Here is a 23,879-nt window from a genome sequence, read left to right as displayed (position 1 = left end):
AACCATCAGGGGGGATAATATAGGAGGGCAAGCTTGAGAAACAGACGGAAAAAAAAGTGTTATAAAAGGAAATATTCATGGTATTTATAAGTACAATGTAGTTACAACAAAGGCAAACAATATAGTTGCATTCTTCAATAAATACATTATACCTATATACCCTTCTGTTAAATACATAAAATACAACAACACATTCAAATGTAACATATCTATATGGTATGCAATGTTTTCTTGGGCTCTGCTGCATTAAATGAAATGTTTTATTAGGGCCCGAGCACTGAAAGTGCGAGGACCCTATTGTATCTGTGATGTTTATTATTATTATTATTATTATTATTATTATTATTATTATTCTCGCCATAAATAAATTGCCTTTTTGGAGGCCTTAAAATGCTCAAAAACTCACCAAATTTTGCACACGCTTCCAGAGTCGCGTAAAATTACGTATTTTATGGGCGACAGGCATGGGTCAAAAAGGATTAGGCTCTATAGCGCCACCTATTTTATGTTTTTGACGAGCCCCACAATATGGTTTGACTTACAGCAATGACGTTTATGTGTCTATTATATCAGACAAAGCCCTACAAAAAAGTCTCTTGGACACATGCTCTAAGTTACACAGGAAGTCCGGCATTTTGAACAGAAAATGTAATTTTTTATGAATTCTGATCATTTCTAGGCCTCGTACTTTAACGAACTCCTCCTAGAGATTTTATCAGATTGGCTCACAACTTGGTTTGTACAATCTAGACACATGGCCGACGCTAAATTGCGAAGCTTTTACGTTTTTAGCAGAGGGCTTGACCGTAGTGATCCGGCGAAGTTTGGGGTCATTTTTAAGGCTCACCATGAAACTCCAATTGGCTGTAATTCAGCAATACATGATTTGATGTGGTTGAAAACGTATGTGCATGATTGTAGGCTGAGCCTGAAGACATCTGTGGTGGAATATTCAGGATCGGTTGTAGCGCCACCTGTTGGCACCAGGAATTGTCATGTCTTCTAGTATGCATCTGTGCTCAAAGGGAGATGAGCGGATGGATCTCAAAGTTGGTCAGATAAATAGGTAAGACATTGACGATGGCTGACAGAGAAAACTGTAAGTTTTTCTCAAAGGGCGTCGCTGTTAGAGGTTGTCAAATTTCGGTGTCTCGCCATGAACATAAAAGTTGTTTTAACTTTCAAATACTTGGTCCAAATTGACCCAAAATCAATACATTTAATCAGGCTTCCATTCTGATATCCATTCTATATTTGGGACAGTTTGTCACCGACTTTATTCAAAATATGAACTCATTTTGAAATAAATCTTTACTTTGTCATGCAATGTCGAATTAACTTCTAACTTCGTAAAAATATTGTTGAAAATAATATGATTTGAGCATTGTATGTGCAAGAGGCGATTTATAATGAATGTTTTGAGTTGGATTAGAAGCATGAAGCTGTCTGCGGGCCGCGTGCGCGCAGACCGCGGGAACGCGCAGCCGCAGCTCCTGGAAGCTGCCAGGGGCGGGGGCGGGGCCGGGGCGGGGGAGGGGGGTTGTTGCAACTTGCAGCAACATGTGGAGTCACGCCGTCACGTCACGTAAGTTGTATTGTGGTTTTTTAATGCGTGTTGCAATTATTTTATTTTATTATATTATTATATTATTATTGAGCTTCCATCCGCGAACCCGATCAGGAGCGCGCGGCCGCGCGCGGCCACGCGCAGAGCCGACAGCCAGTTTCTGCCCATTTCTGCAGCTTTGCCAAAAAATGCTACCTAAAGGTTTTCCACCTTTGTAGAGCCACAACTTTACTGTGTTTTACTCCCTAAACCACTTCCTTTCACCCCCAAGTGGTCCTTGTCTCTTGCCAGGCCGTCATTGTAAATAAGAATGTTCTTTTTTTTTTTTTTTTTTTTTTTTTTTTTACCTTGTCTGCACACATATTATTGATTGATACCATGACGGTAGAAACCAAAAGTGTATATATGTGCATTATTACTATATGTAATATATACATATATATACGCACACATATGCGTACAAATAAGAATGTTCTTAATGACCTGCCTGGTTAAATAAAGGCGAATGACTGAATGAATATCAAATAAAGCCATAGAATTGTTGTTTTTTTTCTCTTTATCGTATAATGTTCACAAAGTGTAATGCATTCATGTCATGGGTCGTGTATTTTGAAGGATCAAATAATCAACATCCCATTATCCATTTTACATCGTGCAAGAAATTATGCAAACTTTGAAAATCGACTGTGCGCATGCGCAGAACCCAAACGTAGCATTTTTTCGGCAGGGAGCAGAAATTGGCAGAACACCGGCTGGGACGGACCTGATGCTCTGATGCGACAGGTCTCTGCTCACACTGACTGTACGTTCATACACGGACGTAATATGGGGGGGGGGGGGGGGACATGTATCCTGCACTTTTTCAAAAGGCAGTTTTGGTCCCCTGCAGTTTTTACCGTCCAAAAACAATGTTACGCTATATTAAATGGAGACAGGTCAGCACTAGGACCAAGCGGAAAACGGCCGCTCAAGCTGAAGCCTGTTGTTTGGTCTGCCTGGGTCACGTCAGCTAGACGGATTTTAAGAATAAGAATAAGAATTACTTTATTAATCCCCAAAGGGAAATTCCTTTGTATGGCAGCTCATCTACTGTACCATTTGCAGAAGAGAAGCTCTTCTGAATATCTCTTGGATGAGTTGATTATGTTGAAATGTTAATAGATAACCCTTCTGTGGTCTTTTGGTCAAATTGACCCATATTCACTGTTCTTTTATATCAAAAATATGATTTTCATCCATATAACTGCCTCTGTTACACTCATTTCAAATAAAATTGATGATCACTACCAGAGCTGGTAGAGTAGCCAAAAATTGTACTCAAGTAAAAGTACTGTTACTTCAGAATAATATGACTCAAGTAGAAGTAAAAAGTAGTCATCCAAATAATTACTTGAGTAAAAGTAAAAAAAGTACTTGGTGAAAAAACTACTCAAGTACTGAGTAACTGTTGAGTAACGTCTGATTTATTTTTTTAACACACCCATTCAAAAAGACAAAAGTACAAAATAATCACCTTCAGGCAAATTAAAATCAATAAAATAATAAAATAAATTAAAATTAATAAAAAAATGAAAAATAGCTTAAATTAAAATAAGCGTAAAGTAAATTCAAGAACTTTAATAAATAATAAAATAACAGAATAAAAAAATAAATTAAGCACCAGTAGCATAAAATTTCAAGCCTTTGTACTTTTCTTTTTCAACCAGGCAGAACTAGAACAAACATGAACTCATAGAAACTCTGTGTGTGTTTGAGTCTGTGTAAATGTGACAAAACATGCAAAAACAAACCTTTTTCCCAAAGAATCACTCAGTGATGTCATGAGATTGACGCGTACACGGATAAAAAGGATAAAAGAAAAGTAACAGCTCAACGTAGCCTAATGTAGCGGAGTAAGAGGAACAGTTTGTCCTTCACAAATCTACTCAAGTAAAAGTAAAAAGTACAGTTATCCAAAACTACTCCTAAAAGTACAAAATTTCCCAAAACTTACTCAAGTAAATGTAACGGAGTAAATGTAACTCGTTACTACCCACCTCTGATCACTACTTGCATTGAATTATGGATATTTTATTCAATTTCTCCTCTCCTGTGATATTCAATTTGACCCACCAACCACTGGCTGGTGCTGGGTGGTGGTCCAAACATTTGAAATGATTTCATTTCATTTTCACATATACCCGTCTGTGATAATCCATCAATTTATATGCCTCTGAGTTTAACTATAGTCAAAAAAATTCAGAATTTCGGCTTATCTTTATCTATCTCAAAAATGAGCTATGATTTTATGTAAATGAGGTCTATTGACCATTCATTCCAAAAAAAAGTGTAAAATTGGTGGTAATGAGTTGGAGTGAAGTTGACTAACAAGGTGAAACACAGAATTGGGTGATAATTAAAGCTACATGCTTTACAACCAGTAAAACCACAAAGGGAACAGTAAACTTAAAAGTAACAATAGAAAACTAGAAGAACTACTAGAAAACACAGTGAACTGAAAGAGTTTGAGTTTTCTTTTTTTTTTTTTTTTTACCTTGTCTGCACACATATTAATGATTGAAACAAGAGGAAAATTGGTTCAAAACGAGCCGGCAATGGCACAGTGTCTGCCCGGCTTTAAACAGAACCGCAGCCAGTACTCGAGTTGTAAAAAAAAATCAGGGGGGATGGTGGATTTTATCATATGGGGACAGATAATTTGTTCTGATTACAAATATTATAATATATTACAAATAATAGCAGTGACCAAAACACCTGCAGAAATACTGCAGGAATGACATAGCAGCAGTTAAATGCAGCCTTCTGTAAGCTTTAAATATCCACTGGGCTTACATCAAATACATCAAAACACAACAATAAAAAACACTTTTCTGAACTTATCAATATGCATCTGTCTTTCACAGGATAAGTAACATGGATCACTGCAAAAACTCAAAATCTTAACAAAAATATTTGTCTTATTTCTAGTGAAAATGTCTCATTTTAGTAAAAAAAACCTCATTACACTTAAAACAAGACTCATAACTGGAAAAAAAACCACCATTTTCATCTGTTTCACCTGTTCACCTGTTTTCACTTAAAATAAGTAGAAAAATCTGCCAGTGGAACAAGATTTTTTTGCTTGTAATGAGAAGATAAATCTTGTTTAATTTTATTTTTTTTTTACATTTATCGTATTTTTAATATTCTCTTTTTGGGGGGGGCTGGAAGGAGGGGCGTTGGCCATGAGTGCGAGGGCCCGTTCATCGCTGCTTGCAGCTTTAATTTGTACTACTTTTCAACATGGCATATCCATCCCATGAGTGATCCTGCCTGAATGACGAGTGTGCTACGGTGTTGATTAAATGTCTGAAACACAGCTCTGTGTATTTCCTGGAAGTGCTTAGTTTAAAATAATGGAGTGAACTCAATATTATCTTTAAATCTTTAGAGAGCATGTTAAGGGCTCGGTGTTCAACATATGTGTCTCTGGTGGCAATAATATGACTTCCCTCTTGGTGGTGCTAGCAATCTGTGCACAGCAAGGAATTTCAGAAACACTTTTCCCTGAGTGTCTTACTTGAAGAAGGACTGGTTTATGGCGGTGTCAGAGAAGTAGTCATTGATGTATGTGGTTAAAAGACGTCTGTCCCAATCGTCTGTGACGTGACCACCATAGATGACGCCGGAAATGAGGAACTTGAGGGTATCCCAGGGAATCTCATCATATTTCTCCAGGTACAGACAAAGCAGATTCTCACTGACCTGGACAGGGATCATGATTAGGCTCTTAACATGCTTTCGAAAAACTTGTTTTGATTTCTAGTTTTCTGCAACTCCTCCTTTCCTATCAGATGAAACTCTGACCTGAAAATCTGAATTATTGAAGCCATAGACAATGTTCCAGCCCATCTGCCGAAACTTCTTCCTCTCTAGAAGGATGCTGTGAAAGAAGCAAAGGGAGTAGAGGAGCTTCCTGTAAAGCAGAGACTTTGAGCAGCGGTTGAACTGAGTCTCTGTCACCTCCCGGTACAGACGCCTCATGTTGGCTCTCACACCCTACAGACAACAAGGTGGGTAGTGTTAACATGGCATGACTGGACTGTATGTCACAGTGTAAAACAGATGTAGAAAAAATGATAGAAACATTTATTTATTTTTATTTTTGCCATGTATGTGTCTCTGTAGAAACACTAAACTATGTTTAAACTCGTGCACCTTTGGTGGTTCAGTGGTCATCTTGATGCCCGCCTGCAGAATGGTGATGGGAAATTCAGGGTGTGGAGAAGAGCTGAGCCATAGTCTAAAGTCTGGGTGGGTTTTCTGCATCTGCAGCTGCTTAATCAGCTTATCCAGCTCAGGCATCCATGAAAGAGAGAGGTGGCAGTTGGCAAGGAACACCCAATGACCTGGGCACAGAAAGGTGCTTCCATAAGCTGGTATTTATACTTGTTAAGATTTGAAAGTCAGTTGAAAGTGACTGTTGGAATACTCTTTCTGTAACCATTAAAGGTTGGAATTATTTATTACTCAGCAAATGTGACTATTCTTGTACCATTCTTGACTCCCTCCTCTATCAAGCTCTTGGCAATAGGTGCCTGTCCCTGGCCCAGAGAGATTGCATGGAAGCGTTGGCTCATGCCGGAGGACTCGGCCAGCTGCAGCAGGGCACCTGTAGGGTCCACTCCAGGAGACAAAACGAAGATTAGAGGAGTGCAGCTGCTGGATTCCTCCACAACCTGAGCAGAAGAGACAGGGAATAAGGATGTAATTATATACCTAATTAGCAGAATGTGAGCTGCACTGTGGGTAAGAATCATAATTAATCACATATATTAGTTTATCAAAATTCAAGGATTCACTATTAATATTCAGGACAGAGGAAACAACGATAGCAAGAGGCGGACACTCACTGCCTTCATGTCGAGAACAGGCGGCTCCACAAACTGAAATCCAAGCTGTTTAACAATGAAAGACGTGATGCAGAAAGAGACGCGGTCCTGACGTAGACAACGCACTATCAGCATCTTCTGAAACTCATTTGAAAGATTCCCAAATTCACCTACAAAAACGAAAAAAGAGGAAGGGTTGGGCCAGGGAATGCAAGATGGAGTAAAAGAAACACATTTTGAATTAAGATTATGTTTTAAGAAAACATGCTTAGATACGGAAACTCATACATGCAAACTTACATCTACTCTATCTATTCCATGAACCAATATTTCAGTCAGAAATGGCTCACCTGGTCAGAGGTGAGATTAACACATACTGACCTGGGAATGTGGCGTTTTCTGGCTCGGAGCTGGTGAACCAGATGTTCCAGGCTCGAGGATACCTTTCAAATGAGGTAACGATCCCTTTGAATTTAGGCAGCTTTTGCAGCTCTATGATGTTGTCCCAACTCTGATCTGGCAACCAGTTGGCACATGGGTTACACGCCCTATCTTTCTTGTCAAGTACCTAGAAACACAAAATGAAAAAATGTTAGTCCTGTTCTTAATCATTTACCTTTGGTGTGCCACAAGGGTCCGTTTTGAGGCCTTTATTGTTAATTTTATACCCGCTCCTTTTGCAGCACATTTTAGGTTATTTTAAAGACATCATTGCTATGCTGATGATATTCAGCTTTAAATTTCCTTTAACCTCAGGACAGTTTTAAGACACAGAACTTGGTTAGGTGTTTGGATTCTGTCAGAAGTTGGATGAATGACAATTTTCTTCAACTGAATGATGCTAAATCTAAAGTCCTTGTTTGTGTCCCTGACAGATTTCTCCTTAAGATGATAGAGACCCTTGGTCCACTCGCCTCATTTATTGAGCCCTCTGTGAGGAACCTTGGGGCAAGTCTTGACCTTGTGTTCTCGCTGATTCAAGGTTTTTTTCCAATCAAAAAATATTGCCACGCTGAGTCCAATTGTGTCACAATCTTAGATGGAGATTATATTTCATGCCTTCTTTTAGTCACATCTTGATTATTGTAACTCTATTTTCAGTTAAAAAAAAAAAAAAAAAAAAAATCACTGGAAAGTCTTCTGGTTGTCCAACAGGGGCTTCAATGTTAATAGCAAAATCTTTCAAGTTTTCACGTCACCACTTTACTGATCCAGCTGCACTGGCTCCCTGTTCACTACAGACTGCTTTTTGAAATCCTTTTTTTAACAAACAGAGCTCTAAATCATCAAGCAGGAGTTTATATTAGAGACTTTTTTCAGTTATACGTCTGTGAAGCAAACATGGCTGAAAACTAACGGTGACAGAGCCTTTGCAGCAGTGGCCCCCTCCCTCTGAAAGCTCCTCCCTCTCAGCCTGAGATCTGTTGACTCCGTGATCTCTTTTGAAAAACAGCTAAAAACGCATCTTTTAAAGCTTGCTTTTGCTTAGTGTTATTTGTTTTTTTGTTTCCTGTGTTAGTAATTTTTATCTTGTAAGGTTTTACATATATAAAAATGTACTTACTTACTTACACACCCTTCAGTTACTTCCCTCTAGTCTATCAGTAGAAGACCAAACTGCACACATGTCGATCATAAATCATAAACGGCACACGTTTCTTTCTTTATCTTAAATGTAAATGAAGCTCTTACGACTCCTCCTCGAAGAAAGAAGTTGTACTCTTCCATGTCGAGTTGGTCAGCCAGAAGAAGGATTTTGATACACATCTGGAAGCTGAATAGCAGCTTGTGAACTTCGAACAGACCACGACACGTGTACCTGGAGTAGACAAGATACCAGAGGCACTCAAAGTTAGCAACTGGGACTTTGTAGATTACAATTTTGTGTTTGAGAATATCAAATGTTCATAAATCAATAGATATGTGAAGTACATGTTAGGTTAAAGGGGACCTATTATGGCAATTAATGTATATTTTAAACAGCCCTTGAATGTCTTAAAAACAATCTAAAGCTTGTTTTTTCTACATAAATCAGAAATCCAGCCTGTGGGCCCTGTCACTAGTTTTACCGCTTCTAACCTCTTTTTCTGCGCCTCATTTTTAGGGAAGGGGGGGGTATGATAATGAGGCTCTGTGCTGATTGGCTCCCTGAATGACGTGTAGCAGGGGAGGAGCATAAACCTCGCTCCGCCAGAGCAGCCCGAGCCTGTAAATTATCACAACACTGAATTTTCACAAATGGAAACTTTATTGTTAAAAAAATAAAATATGAGTTGTATATAAATAACATTTATGCACTATTTAAGCCGGATCTGCCCGGCGGATGCTGAATGCTGGCCCCGGAGCCACGCCGGGCACCCAGCATGGCTCCGGGGCGCATCGCCCGTTACCGGGGATCAAACCGACAGATTTCTCTGAAAATCTGGGAGGGTGAAGCTGGTCCAGCCTGGGACGGACCCCAGAAATCCCTGCTCCCAAAGCGGCTGGGAACCTGGACAATTTAGTCGGAAACCCCGCTTTGGGAACCAGAAAGTAAGCTGGAGCAGCGCGCATCACCGCGGCTTTAACCAGGGAATCTGACCGGTTCCGACCGGCCGGGACCGCAGGAACCCGCCTGGACTGGTAGCATGGACTCCCGGGGACCGACCAGCGGAATTTCAGCCGGATCTGCCCGGCGGATGCTGCGCGACGGGCGCCGCAACCCCACGGCGGGCGCACAGATCGGCTCCGGGGCGCATCCTGTGCGCATCGCCCGTTACCGGGGATCAAACCGACAGATTTGGCTGAAAATCTTTGAGGGTGAATCTGGTCCGACGTGGGACAGACCCCCAAGGACCCAGCTCCCAAACCACCCGGGAACCTGGATGATTTAACCCGGATCCGCGGCGCAGCGGCTGGCTGAAGGATGGACCGCTCCAGCCTGGGGAGAGAGCTTGTTGTGGGCGTGGTTTCAGCAGCGGAGGCTGAACCTATGGAAATGAGCGCCTATGGTGACGTCACCATAGGCGCAGATTCAGAATGGCTCAAAAATAGGTCACGTGACACTGGGGGACTCTGTAAGGCGGGGGTCAGAGACCCTGCAGAATTTCATGGTATTTTGTCTCCCCTGTGCTGGCAGGGTGAGGGGAGACCACTTTATATATGTTAAAACAAGAAAAAACTTGTTTTTCATAATAGGTCCCCTTTAAGACAGAAAATATTTATGTACTCTGCAGACAGCGCAGATGCAAAGGCCCCCCATAGCCACAAGGGGGCTTCCACGCCACAAGGTCAATCTAAAAACAGTATTTGTGTAAGAATAATATCGACTGTCCTTTTTGCTGCCATCTAAATACAAACATCAAAATACGACAGCATGCAGCACCTAAACTGTGCATCAGATAAACTGTGTTTGTGTTGTAGTCTGAACACAAAATGTGTACGTTTAAGTTTGTAGTCATTTTTATTTATTTATTTTTTAAATTTAGAAAATTATTATATTTTTTTAGTTTGCAAGTGTATGAAGTCAGAAATTCTGTGAATCTGACGTCATACACTTGGATCATTATGTCTGTTCAAATTTGCAAGTTCATTAAATCAGACATACATTTTTGTTGCAGATTTAAAAATTTTATAAAACCAGTTTAAATTCAGAAGAGTTTTCTTCAACAAATTTGAAATATTAAAAAGTTAAAATGTACTTTTTTTTCCCATGGAGTTTTAACCCTTTCAACAATATGCAAATAAATAAGCCTAATAAGTCATGCTCGCTGTTGCTGAGCTAAACCCAGTAAACTTTATACGAACTAGCTCAGTTCATTTTGCTAGCTCAACTTAAATTTGAACTCTGGTTTGACAAGATTAGCCTGTTGTTTTCTTAAAGTGTGACGGATTAATACGTTGCTACTGATCATCTTAAAGAGACTGAAGTCCCCCAACTTACTGGATTTTACAAGAGGGGCCACCAAAACCCGGGAAACAGCCCTTTACATGACATATCTTTTACTGACAAAAATATTAAGTCCTTAATTGGAATTTCAATGACATGAAAATGAATTTCAATTTATTTTTCGTCTTAATTTGACATATTCACTTTTACATTGTTAAAATGACCCATAGTCTTACAAAAACAATTACTGCATGCAAACTTCAAAAACCTTCTCTTGTGATGCATCTTTTCTGACCTGTATACAGCATACGTGTGGTAGCTGTTAAGGTTGGAGATTCTCTCCTCCAGGTCGGAGCTGTGATTGCTCTTTTCTATGCTGAGGTTGAACAGGTTTAGGTAGGCATTCAGAGAGAACTGGTACATGGGGTCAATGCAGCTCATGTCGTTTAGAATAAAGAAGAGAATAGAGGCTCTCTGGGCACACCGACGGTACGCCTGTCAATATGGAATAGAATGAGTTTAGATTATCTCTGCTTTAGCAAGACTCTGTATTAGTGGATGAAAAACAATATTTTAGTCAACTCTGATGTTGCTGAACCTGTGATGACTGATGTGCAACTTCACCAAAAACTGATGCAACAGAATACAAGCAAAACAATGCTTCAATTTTAATCATACTTGGTACAAGGGAGACACTCCCCTAGCTGTACTTAGCTCGACCATTTCAATATGGCAGATTCCTTTTTAAACATGACCTAACACTAGTACAAGGATAACCAGGGTGAAACAGATTAATCCTGACCTCTCTGGCAGAGTCGATCTCGAGCTCGGTCTGCTCACTGCTTTCCAGCTGCTGTGAAACTTCGGTGGCTGTCATTTTTGAAGTCTGCAGTGTGTTTACCAGCTGCACGTCATCCAGCAATGAGCCAGTCGCCTCATTTAGCAATCTGGTAGAGCCAAAAACACATAAAACATTAAAGGCAAAAATAAAAGATAACAAAAAAAAAAAAACTCTGCTTAGATAAATCCATCCATACACTGCAACCATACCAAATTAACATTGAAGGATGTGTTTTGTTTCATAAAAAGAATAAGTAAAACTTGTTTTGAGCATGTGGAATAATCTGCATTCAGAGGCTAAAATACTAATCTTTGCAATAGTAAGCAAACGTTGAGACCTTAAGCAGAGACGCCTAAGGTCTGTGGACGTATAAGAAAAAAAAATCTCCTTTAGGACTTCCTTATAAACGAATGTCATTTGCTTTGAAGACAAAATGGCAGACTGCAGTGAAGAGTGTGAACCGAATATGTGATGTCCCTTGTTCACAAACCACAACTGCTACCTTTTTCTGAGTGGAAAACAGTTGTCTTGTTCCTGTTTATGTGCAGTAAAGTCATTATTTCATTGCAGAAATGTATGGAAGGTACCTGCTGTGACCACACTTGGGGACTGATAAATAATTGTTAATTTAATCTGAATTTTGTTTACCATCTAAAGAAAACAGTGATTAAAAGTAAAAAAGTGTCTGTTGGCTGGACCACCTGAGGATCTCATCCTCCAGGTCCTGCAGACTTTTCTTGCCAGCAGCAATACTGATCACCAAAGAGTCCTTCTGTTGTTCCAGCTCTGGACGCTCCTTGCGTACCACAATTCCCAGTAGCTGGCGTTCCAGACCCTGCACACAATAAAGCCCACAGATAGCTGACATCTCACAAAGTATGAAAAGCACATTGTAATCTGTATGCAAATGAGCCATGGGTAAGGAAACTATCACAGAAAAAATCCAAAAGATACAGAAACACATACACACCTGCTCCTTCACAGCAAAGTTGACCACGGCGCTCTTTGAGAATATCTCTGGCGTGTAGTGGGGGTTGGACAGTTTGGTGGTGATGTATAACCGAAACTCTGGATTGTATTCCACCTCCTTATCACCCAGCTTCAACATCAACCTCCCGCCTAGGTGGAGTAAATACACACAGATGCATACACTCAGTTTACCTAGACAAAGTCTCATATTTACTCAAGAAAACATAACAAGCTTGAGTTTTAATTTGTTCACTTGCTCATGTGCACGCATGTGTAACGGACCTGTCCGTGTCAGGGACTTATTGAGAACAGGGTTGAGAGAAGGATCTAATTCCTCCTGGACATTCTGCAGCAAAACAGGATTCCCAAACTGGATGGCATTTTCCAGCACCCGCAGATAATCTGGCATTTGAAATTCTATTACTTTCAGACCCTGGACATGTGGTGAGAATGAGAGAATAAAACAATAAATAAATAAAAAAATTCAGCTCTGTCAGACATAATCACATAAATACTCTTATATAATCAAAGACAACCTCGAATACTTTCCCAAACCTAAAGTTTTAATTACTAAAACTTCAGATCAGAGTTTCAAATGTAAATGCCACCCAAAGTTCATTTCATTTATTTTGTGAAAAGCACTGGGAGCCAGCGCTCACTAGCTCAGCATTTATTTTTGGGTTGTCAGAAGCAATTTAGTCCTGGAGTCTGTTCTGATGAACTACATTTTTAGATTTGATGGGTGATGTGATACACTAACGATGGTGAAAGGTCAGATCAAAGAAGGTTTGAAGCATCTTGGGTCGCTGATGCAGAAATCACAGAAAAGGAAATATGTCCATGTTTCTATGGCAATTAAAAATTCAATATTCAATATCCAAATCAGGGAAAACTTTGGTAAATTGTCAAATCAGAGATCAAACTGACTAGTAATTATGAATCGGCACAGATTACTTTCTAATACTGTATTTGACCCGGTCTTTGTACATTTTGACCGAATTTTGAAACGTAATTCCCCTCAGTTGTGTGAAATAAGACCTGGAAACAGGCATTGTGGCATAGAATTGTCAAATTGGTTTAATTCACCCTTCAAATTGTTACAGATTTCTTTTGTAATAATGTATTTGACTCGGTCTTTGTACGTTTTGACCGTATAGAAACGTAATTCTTGCCATTGTTAGAATGAGATGTGTACCTGCTGTACTCTACTGCCCTTACTTTTAACAACTTGTGCTTTCTATTATTTTACCTCTTTTCTTATCATTTTATTTGTTATTTATGTTTTAAATGTGTCTTGCCACTTTTAATGTTGATGTAAAGCACTTTGAATTACCTTGTGTTGAATTGTGCTCTACAAATAAACTTGCCTTGCCTTGCCTTGCCTAGTAATGCGATTTACAAGACTTATAAGCAGAACCGTATCTGATTTAAGATATTATAGATATGATCTTTAAGATATGATTTCTCAAGGTATTAAAAAGGAAAGTCAAGAGCTTAGATTATCACAGAGAGGGTCCAGTTATTTCCCAAGTGCAAACACTTGCCAAATGGGCAACTGAGCAGAAGAAAAAAAAAAACAGTCATCATCAGAGCCAGACTCAGGGCAGTTTTCTGCCTTGACTATTTGGTGTGAGAGAAAAGAAGCACGGAAAGGAGACATCACTGCTGTGTAGCTGTTACCCTCTCTGTCTCCATATTTCGGATCCACTTCAGAGCTTGGCCTTGAGGGTCCACAATCAATGGCCATCTTGAGAAGAAGAGAGAGAATCAAGTCAGCTTGTACTTATAGCAGTGCAGCATGGTTTTGGCAAAAACTACAGTGAAATACAAAGCCAGTAAAAAAAAAAAAACTTTAAATGTGAAAAGCATTTTGGACTACAGCCAATTTTTATTTGTAAAATTTGAAATAACGAAACATGCTTAGATGTCCTGACCGGTTTCCACGGGTGATGATAACTCCATTTTCAGTTGAGAAAGCATCAGATGGCAGGCCTTTATTATTCCAGTCTCTCACTGCAGTGGGTTTGGACAAAAAAGCAGCAAAACTGAAGCCTGGAGAGCAGGGGATTTGTAAGTTCTGAACCTGAGGAAGGGCAAAAGGAAAGCAAGCAAGGTTCTTTTTGAGATGTAATCAAAACATTTCTGTTTATCATCAAGAGAGGACACCATTTATTTTGAAATGACATCCTAGAAAACACAAAAATAGGATAAATCTTTTGTTTTTCAAATGAACACGAAGCTATATTGGATTAAATGGTGTGTATGTGTGTCAGACCTCTTTCATCCAGATGGAAAGCAGCTTGTCTCTGTAACTGGAAAGGAAGGGTCCCATGTAGGACAGGAAAGAAGCTGCCAGCAAACAGTCTCCCGCAAGGTATCCACTGTTCTCCTCAAGACCCTGAGCCACACAAATCCAGATTACATGAGTACGCATGTGTGATAGACTGTCAAGAGTGTGACCCGTTTGTTTTGTTCAATGTTGCAAACAAACTGTTAGACGCACAAGGCCCAGTTTTTAACAGAAATGTTATCTATTAATCTTCTGTTCTGTGCTTCAGCTCAGATAGAAAAGCCAGCTGATGAGGAGTTAGAAGGTTATTAATTCCTCTGTGTTTTGGTTAAGCTTTGAGGACTACCGCAAATAAAGGTGACACTTCAACGTTTACAAATTTGTTTTTAATGATGGCTTCTAGTGCTGCTCTAATGTACTCAGTAAAAGTTCCCTGATGATTACCTGACAAGATATGAAACATTAGACCAGGTACTGTTGGCTAGTTTTTGATGCAGTAGTTTGTGTGTGAGTATGACTTGTGTATGTCTGCACACGTCTGGCTTACAACAACCCTCTCCTCCCAGCGGACCCTCTCTCCAGCAAGTCCTGTCACCAGTTTGCCGGCTCGGTCCAGTTTTATCTCCATCTCCTCTGATTTCTTTTTTAAGCTTTCCTTCGTGACCAGCTTCTCACGATGCTGCTTTTTCAGCTCATCAAGCCTCTCTGCCACCTGTAAACACATCAACGTGACACACACAGAACTTACATCATATTACATGGATCATACTAGTAGTACTGTACGTCCAAGTAACCTAACTATAGTGCTACAGGTGTAGTGTAGGGATGTGGAAACAAAACAACATAAGTCAGTGTGTAAACATCTATCAAGAAGTTTGCTGTAAGCCCTGAGCCTCACACCTCTCGTAGTTTGGACTCGGCATCAGCCAGTGCAGCCTGTTTCTCTGCTAGCTGGGATGTAGCAGCGTTCAATTGGGCTCTCTTTGGCTCTACCTCCCTGAAGACACGGCCGTAAACCTGAAGAGGTAGAACACACATACATCCGTGGATAAAGTTATGCATTAGATAACAAAAAACTCAATAATAGAGGGAATGCGCATGACGTCACAGATGCGACTTCACAGCGGGTTTCGCCCACTGAGTTGCAGAAAGACTGAGTGGTAGCATAAACTTTCAGTTTGAGCAACTGGAAAACATCTCAAATGGGAAAGAGCTGTTGTGCCATCGACTGTACTCATAGATTTAGAAAGAAATCGAGTTATCGTTTTACAGACTGCCGAAAAATAAGCTTAAGAGAGACAAATGGATGGCCGCAATTCGCAGAAACAACTGGATTCCAGGCACCGAAATGTGGATTTGCGGTTCCCATTTTGTGTCATGTAATGTTGGATTTTTGGGTAGCTAACTTTAAACGGTCAAATCATAAAGTTCGGGGTCCTCATCACTTTAATTGCGCCAACAAATCCTGCCTTGAAGTCGGACCAAGCGTCAAAACTTTTGTACGCCTTCAAGCTTTGCTTCGTGTATTTCCCCGGCGTAGAAATTAAGTACATATAAATATCAGGAAACTGGCTTTGTGGCCAAATATTAATGTCCATGGACCACTGGTTCTTCGGGTAACTGTACGGGTCACTGTCATGTTCAACTGCCTTTAATTTAAGCCGATAATCAGCTGTTATCCCGTCTTCTCCACTAGTTGCAGCCATTTTTGCTGATGTTTTGCCACTGCGAGTAAGGGGGCGTGGTCCAGTGGGAAAGTGACGTCAATGTATACTCTCTATTGATGACAAACTACTGTATGCTTGAGGTTGTGGTTACCACTCATGTAGGGTAGTGTGTGTGTGAATCACATACCTCAATGGCCCTGACCCACATGCAGAGGGACTTGGCAGCAAGGGATACTTTCCCGATGATATCTGGAAGGAAGCTTCCGTGCTTGCAGTAGTTGCCGATCTTCTTCAAAACATGAGCAGGGATGTTATCCCTGTCAAAGTTGATCAATGTTTTGATGAAGTTGGAATCACCTGTGTGAACAAAATAAATCTAAATCAAATACTCAGGAACTCAATGTTGGTGCCACTGCTGCATGAGTGAAGATACGTGCATGTGTATGTATGTTTAAGCATAAATGTGTAATTCTGCCGCCCCAGAGTTGTTGTGGTCCTTTGCAGAGCTCATCATTCACAGTTCAATTCTGTCTCACCCAGCTGTCTCTTGGCCTCTGCCCAGTTCGGGTCTTTTCCCAGTAAAGTCATGACGGCCTGCATCACTGTCTCCACCAGTACTGGAGGATGACCGTACGACTTGATCTCTGTCATGTCCTTTTTATTCAGAGACTCCAGAGCCTGAGAGAAAGGAGGGGATACAATTTGAATGCTGTAAACGAAAAATAAAAGTTACAAATGTGGGTTAGAACCCTCAGCGGGACGAAGATTTACCTTTAAGGCTAAATCCAGGGCAGGAAGGGCCTTATCCAGCTCACTCTGTGCATTCTCAGCCATGGTTATACACTCTATCTCTTCAGCTGCAATTTTTTCTCTACGAGCACTCACCATCTGAACACACACAGACAAATATGACACTGAATGTTATAGTCCTCCCTCCTGTTAGTCAACTACAATCAGAGATGTCCAAACAACACATTCTTTAATCAAATTAAGTTATCAACGCTTGCCTCCTGCTGTTCGGCACCCTCTTCCTGTTCCTTTAGGATGGTGGTCAAATATTTGTCACATTCTTTCTGATATTCAGCGACCTGCTTCTTCGCCTTCTCGAGTTCAACTGACATGGCCTCCACTTTCTCCCGAGTGTCGCTGATTTTAAAAAGGCCATTACGCAGCTTGTTCACCTGCTCCCCCAACTCAGTGCGTTTCTCTGCCAACAGCCTGGGCGAACACAAACATGAAGATAATTGCAAAGCAGAAAAAACAAAGCAGAAAGACATTTAGTCAATGTAACAGACACAAAGTCATTCACAGAGGAGAATCAAAAAGTCAAATAGATGGGGGTTAACGCAGCAGGTTGTTATAACATTCTTGTTTCACAATGTATATGTATGTAGGCTTATCTTGGTTTATTCTTTAGTCGTCTAAGTTACATTAAAATCACTTGTAAGGGATTTGAAGGTGGTGTGTGGAAAGAAATAACACCCCAATTAGACTAAGTGAAGAGGAGAGCATGAAGACGCTTACTTCTTGTAGCCAGATACCAGCTCCAGGTAGTTGGTGGGTGTTACGTAATTATTTCTTCTCAGCTCCAGTTTCATCGTTTGGGAGACTTGTACCACTGAGAGGTGTGTGGTCACAAACATACTGGCAACCTTTGTTTGGATCTGCAGTATGTGAAAATGATGACACACAATACTGACTTTACAGATTTAACAGTTCATGAAATGTCAACATGTAAAATGCATCTGTGTGTGTGTGTGTGTGTGTTTCTCACCCCTTTTAATGAGCCCAGCTCCAGTCCATCCAAGTACCTCTCAGCTACCTCCATAAGGGCATCGTGGGGCCATTCACAGAACCAGTCAATTGTTGTACAGTTGACTATCGCTGGATATTGCAGGATGCGCTTCCTGTTGGCAGACAATCATTTACAGATTGTATTCAGATTTAAACAAAGGATCTGTAAGGGAGTGAATGGACATTTAGTTGAGAAAATGACTGAAGAGATTATATACCCTCCATTCACATCAAAGTCAGTCATGCCTACTGTGTTTTGGTACCGTAATAGAGATGTGGCAGAAATATTGGCAAGCTTCAGCCAGTATGCCACGGAAGCCAATGCGAATGAACCTCCTACAGTAAATCACAGCATAATATGCTGTGTAGCACAGTAGGTCACACAGAGAATCCTAATTAGCTCTGGCAATGTGGATGTGCCGGGCATACTGGTCCAATTAGCAGCCGCATGTGTGACTGTCACCTGGTGCTCCACAATACTTGAGTGGGGACAAGTGTTTTGTTATGAAAAAAATGTTATGGAATTACAGCAAGTCTCCGGTCCTTTCTGCAGAGTCATGCGGCAATAAGAGGTTCTTTGCTCATGATGACTCACATCTCTCATCATGTTCCCACTGTAACTCTGAGGCAACATTGTACAGTGATTTAGTCAAACTTTTCAAGACGACCAGTATATTTGAACTTGACATTGTGTCATACACGTGGATGCGTGTCACCTCACATGGAACAAAAGAGCAGCAACAAGCGTTTTCAGTCACCCCTTCAGCCCTGGTGAATCAGAGTGCAGTTCTTTACAGTCATACTTTGAGTCTACCTGAAAGGTTCTCCCACTGGGCTCATACAGAGTACAATGTGCAGGTTGTTTCGGACTCGCTCGATCAGGTAGCTGAAAAGTGAGTCAGGAGTCTCCACAACATTGTCTTTCCTGGCAGATGCCGACAGGGCGTTGCATACCTATACACAGACAGATTACAATGAAACATCCAGCATATTCCAGCTCACTGCCAGGCATTGCCTTGTGGCTTATAATTACTCTCAGGCCAAGAAGATTTGAAGGGAACAATAACCTCAACAAACTCATCCTGCTTGTAGAGGTTGGGCACCTCTCCAGAGCTTAGGATGTTATTGATGTCTTCGAGGAAGGATTCATCGACAATCTGGGTGTCATTGAACAGGAAGACTGTGGGCTTGTTGTCTACACCAGTCAAACGGTACAGCTTCTTAATGTCTGAAAGGGAAGATGGACAAATTGTAACTATAGCCGAAGGAAGCTGTGACTTTCTTAGTTTTATTTTTCAAACGGAAGTGATTTCAATGGCAGCAAGTCTTGCTTTCACTCCCTCTACTAACTAGGAATGCAGTGAGTACCTGGGTGAACTCACCTTCTCTGAATTCCTGTTTGTGGTACTGCTTACTGACTTCCACCTGGAATACCTGGTACTCACAGATAAAGGCGGCTATCTTAGACAGGCTCTGTCGGCCAGAGCCCCCAATTCCAATCACCAGCATGTTCCCTCTGAGCTGACTAATAACACGCACAATACGAGTTACTGTAGAGAGAAAAGAGGAACATGATTACCTAAAATCCCTATTTAAATTATTATTAAAAGTATGATGTATGTGGCCTGTACATGGACTAATACCCAAATGTATTGTCATCCAGTCAGTTAAACAGAATAGTATAATTTTGTTTGAGACACAGTAGAGCTTTGATGTGTCTGAAAATCCTTGCAGACATGTAAAAAACACAAAAAACCACCCCAAATCAATAGAATTTCATAATGAAGATTTCTAACAGAAAAGCGCTTGATGAGATCCATTTTAGTCCCAGGAAATGTTTTAGGTATTAAACACATGTACTGCTCCTTAAGATTGATTACAAATCAAACTTTTCCGTAAATGCAGATAATTTTGGATTCATCTGTACGAGAATGAGTGCATGTGTGGCTGTGTGGGTTCTGTTCTCAGATTTACTGTGTTCAATGGCATCTTGAAAGAGCACAAGACTCATGGGAACTACTCCAGGAGAGAGGTTGTAATCCTCCAGCTGCGTTTCCATGAATGTCTTGAGAACCTTCATGTCCTGTATGTCCTCATAGCATGGGACTGTACTCAGGAAATCACCTGTCACACACAAAGAAATATACTCCAAATTGGTGACAGATAAATCTATATATCCATGAGAGCACATCACATACGTCGTTGTGATACATAGATGGTTGTGTTCGTGTAGGTGTGACTGCAGTAGGGCAGTTACCAAATATGGGAGATGTCTTGTTTGGACAAATGTTGTGAAAACTGAGGTTGAACACCGAGGCCAGTTTTTCGTCCATCAAAGCCACAAAAGCAGTCATGTCACTGTGGTCTACAAGTCGATCTGAGAAAACCCTAAAATCGACAAAACATTAGATTGCCAGGATATAAGACAAGAAATGACAAAATACACAACAACTAACTTTGGTTACCTGAAGCATTCATGGATCCACAATCTTGTGAGGTTGTTTTTGGTATCATGGAAGTCTGGGTGAGCTCTTAGCAGACCCTGAAACACCTGTAAACCACAGTATAAGTAACATATCTGGGTTTTGTCATTTATACTTTACTGCATATACCGTATTTTCTGGACTATAAGCCGCTACTTTTTTCCTAGGTTTTGAACCATGCGGCTTATACAAAAGGTGCGGCTATTCTGTGGATTTAGGATCAAAACTAAGACAAAATAAATGCAAAGAAGAATACGCTACTTCTTCTTTAGCAGATAGAAGTAGGTAGAAGCAGATTTCAAACAAATAAATAAATACCGGTTATTTTATCTTGGTTCTGTCCCGTTTTAATCAGCAAAGTTGCTGCCGTGTTAAAAAACACTGTTAGGAAAGGATCTATTTAGGTACAAACATGTACATCATTTACAGTTCAAAATCCTTCTGTACATGTAGTAAATATCTAATCTAACAACATAAATATCTGCGGCTTGCATATCTTTTTTTTTTTTTTTAAATAGAGCGGGTGCGGCTTATATGCAGGTGCGGCTTATAGTCCAGAAAATACGGTAGATTATCCAGAATTGCCATAGCTAGACCGAGTTAGTGAGTTATTAAAGTTCATCTGTTTGCTCTATGTTTTTCTGTACCTTGGAGATGTCTCTGAGGTTGAATAGGTAGTGTATCTTGGCTGGAGTTGGAAGAAAAGAGGCTGTGACAGCATAATACAGTTTTAAAGTGGCCTGAGTCAGAATGTCACCGATGGACTTCACATCCTCCTTAAACCCCTGCAGCTTCTGATTTATCATGGTACTGTAGATGCACTTGATCTGGGACTCCTGCATTCAGAGACAATTGAACTAATTGAGTTTGAAATATCACATGGACCCTATACGGCCATGTCAATTCCACAGAATGATTTCTGCAGCGGGCCAGAGAAAGAAAAACAGAATAGATTGTTTTTAAGAGTAGCACTTGTGTTTCATGTTGTCCACTTCTATCATACAGGTGGAAAGGCAACTCAGAAGTCAAGTGTTTACATCTTGAGCACAGTCTGGCTGCAGCTGCTTTCCACAGCAATTTTCTTTTGTTCTTTAGTGGCAATAGAGTCACAAAAAACAGGAGCGTGAAAGAGTCATAGAGGAAATTGAAAAGAACTCAAAAAAGACATTACTCAGGAGAGGCAATGAGCAATGAATACAAAACAAAGAAAATATATACATGCCAAATATAACAAAACAAGAATAAGTCAGGGGAACACAATGGCAATATTCTCATTCAATTGTTATATGTGTTTTGGAAACCTGAAGAGTGCAATTTAGCAGCTCCATAGCTGTAATCATAATCAGAGCAATTCTTCAATGGCGAGATGAGAAAGTAAACAGAAAATAATAATACAAGTTGAATATGGACTACAAGTAATGTTGCTGTAATGCTCCGAAGCAGTTGGGTAGCAAAAGAAAGAATGAGACATCGACAAATGTAAGATAAAAACAGTCACAACAATAGTTGTCAATCTTTTTTCGGTAAACAAGGCCATTCATATATTTGAAGTTTTTCCATTTCTTATTGACTAGAGGAGAGGAGAGATAATATACGCAGGACTTACATCCGGGAATGTCATATTGATGACGTTGAATCGACTCTGCAAGCGGGCAGAGATCTGATTCCTTCCTCCACCAGGAGGCCCCATGGATGCCAGTAAAAACATGTTCTGATACAATCCCACAAAAGAAAACAAACATTTGATCATCTAGTAGTAACACACATCTAAAACATCAAAAACACCTGATATATTCACTTGGTTAGGTGATTCTGTATGGGAAGATAACTACAGCCATTATTGAATTGCACAGGTATTCAAAAACACACCTCACTCCTGTATGAATCAAGATTGTATTTCTCACCTTGAGAAAGTTTGGGGTCTGTTTCTGGCAGTCATACCAGAAGCCATAGTCAATCCAGAGGCGGAGTAGCTCCAATGGTGGCTGAGAGCCAAATAGATCAGGAGATGGCATGTTGAGGTCATCCAGAAAGCACAGCAGCTGTTTCCCACCCACTGGCACAAACACACCTTTCGCTCTCTTTTCTGTCCGACTCTCTATGATGGCCTGGATGTTATGAGAGCTGGTCTGAACAGTACATGAAACATTAAAAGATACAGGGTAAAAAAAGAAAAATGAAATGGCATGCACACTTAGTAACCATTAGTAAGGTCTTGAAAAAAAGTGGAATAACATTTGTAATTAATAAATCATTATTTTTGTCACAATCTGCAGCAAATCTGATAATTAAACCAACAATAGCAGAGTAAATAGGCAGAACTACATTTCCAGTAATAAAACTTAAAATATTAAGTCATCTAAAAAATAACTCCAAAGTCAGGAAGTATTTTCAAATTAGCGTCTATAGTTTGTGGATTTTATATAACTAAAAATGAAAGGAAAGTAGTGTCAGGTTAGACTGGCGCCTGTGCAGACTAGCTGTCTGTGGAAACATGGTGGTAACAGTGATGGATGTGGAAGAGGAGGGTAGGGTGTAGGGCTCTGTGGTAATAATGGTGATGGCTGTAAAGGTGTGTGGTGGTGATGAGTACCTCCATCATCTCTGGCTCTCTTGTAGCTATTCATTAGAGCTGTCTAGCAATAATATGCTGAACAGTTGGGCCTTGGAGCAGTGTATGACTTTTACTCAAATTGTGCTGAAGCTGAGATAGAGCCTATTAATAACTATATGGTTGGATGGAAGCAGACACCCTCATATTCATGCAGAAATGAGCATAAGTAGGCCCAATACCAGCAATTAGTCATTTTTAAGTGAGTTCACGGAAAACATCTCTTGCTGTGAGCAAGGGTAGTTCAGCATTAAAGTATATAGGTGAGATGTGTGCCCTGCAGAAGCAGCCTTTACATATACTACTGCAGCCTTTGCATAGGCTGCAAACACTCACATGTGTTGGATTTTTATTTAATAGGACCTATTAAAACCATTTACATCACGGCTGTTACAAAAAAAAAAAAAGATTTTCAGAACTGTAACACACTACATAGGATGATAAACCACCGATAAAGATTGTTTTCTAAGTACAGAAGAGCAAGAACAAAGAAATTAAGTACACTGAGACCATGGACGGCACAAACCTGTGAAGACATGTTGATGGTAAGCCCATTCCAGTTGCCATCCAGGTCCTGCAGGACACTCTGGGCCACTGAGGTTTTTCCAGTGCCCACTGGCCCAGTGAGTAACACTGGATACTGATTCAAGACCAGAGCCTTGACTAGCAACTTATAGCGAACTGTGTCCACTGTAGGAACTATTATCTTGTAGAAAGGAGCACTGTAGGAGAGAAATATAAATGTATTGTAGATAACAATCAATTACATCAACTTTTTTCTGGCACCACACAGCCATCCATCCATTAACTTCTGCCAATCTAAGTTCAGGTTGTGGGAGCAGCAACCCAGGCAGAGACTCAGACCTCCCTGCACCCAGCCACCTCCTCTAGCTCCTCCTGGGGAGTCAGCTGAGAGAT

General features: G+C 40.4%; 1 protein-coding gene across 1 annotated transcript in view; it reads right to left on the bottom strand.

Moving 5' to 3' along the window:
• Nucleotides 1–23,879, bottom strand: part of dnah2 (dynein, axonemal, heavy chain 2) — a 73,558-nt gene that overhangs the window by 7,316 nt on the left and 42,363 nt on the right. Inside the window, 34 exon segments of the mRNA XM_061710787.1 lie at nucleotides 1–32; nucleotides 5,106–5,311; nucleotides 5,414–5,605; nucleotides 5,765–5,955; nucleotides 6,102–6,285; nucleotides 6,460–6,608; nucleotides 6,820–7,006; nucleotides 8,131–8,257; nucleotides 10,602–10,801; nucleotides 11,109–11,253; nucleotides 11,849–11,982; nucleotides 12,118–12,266; nucleotides 12,399–12,549; nucleotides 13,797–13,863; nucleotides 14,051–14,199; nucleotides 14,392–14,514; nucleotides 14,954–15,118; nucleotides 15,307–15,423; nucleotides 16,261–16,430; nucleotides 16,610–16,751; nucleotides 16,845–16,961; nucleotides 17,081–17,291; nucleotides 17,598–17,737; nucleotides 17,848–17,980; nucleotides 18,682–18,821; nucleotides 18,935–19,095; nucleotides 19,250–19,417; nucleotides 19,842–19,991; nucleotides 20,125–20,255; nucleotides 20,333–20,418; nucleotides 20,998–21,186; nucleotides 21,957–22,061; nucleotides 22,255–22,479; nucleotides 23,488–23,683. The exon segment at nucleotides 1–32 is cut by the window's left edge and continues 194 nt beyond it. Coding sequence (XP_061566771.1) covers nucleotides 1–32; nucleotides 5,106–5,311; nucleotides 5,414–5,605; nucleotides 5,765–5,955; nucleotides 6,102–6,285; nucleotides 6,460–6,608; nucleotides 6,820–7,006; nucleotides 8,131–8,257; nucleotides 10,602–10,801; nucleotides 11,109–11,253; nucleotides 11,849–11,982; nucleotides 12,118–12,266; nucleotides 12,399–12,549; nucleotides 13,797–13,863; nucleotides 14,051–14,199; nucleotides 14,392–14,514; nucleotides 14,954–15,118; nucleotides 15,307–15,423; nucleotides 16,261–16,430; nucleotides 16,610–16,751; nucleotides 16,845–16,961; nucleotides 17,081–17,291; nucleotides 17,598–17,737; nucleotides 17,848–17,980; nucleotides 18,682–18,821; nucleotides 18,935–19,095; nucleotides 19,250–19,417; nucleotides 19,842–19,991; nucleotides 20,125–20,255; nucleotides 20,333–20,418; nucleotides 20,998–21,186; nucleotides 21,957–22,061; nucleotides 22,255–22,479; nucleotides 23,488–23,683 — 5,132 coding nt within the window.

The sequence above is a fragment of the Cololabis saira genome, chromosome 20, assembly GCF_033807715.1.
Source record: "Cololabis saira isolate AMF1-May2022 chromosome 20, fColSai1.1, whole genome shotgun sequence".
Classification (NCBI taxonomy): Eukaryota; Metazoa; Chordata; class Actinopteri; order Beloniformes; family Belonidae; genus Cololabis; species Cololabis saira.
This window is presented reverse-complemented; position numbering and strand designations above follow the sequence as displayed.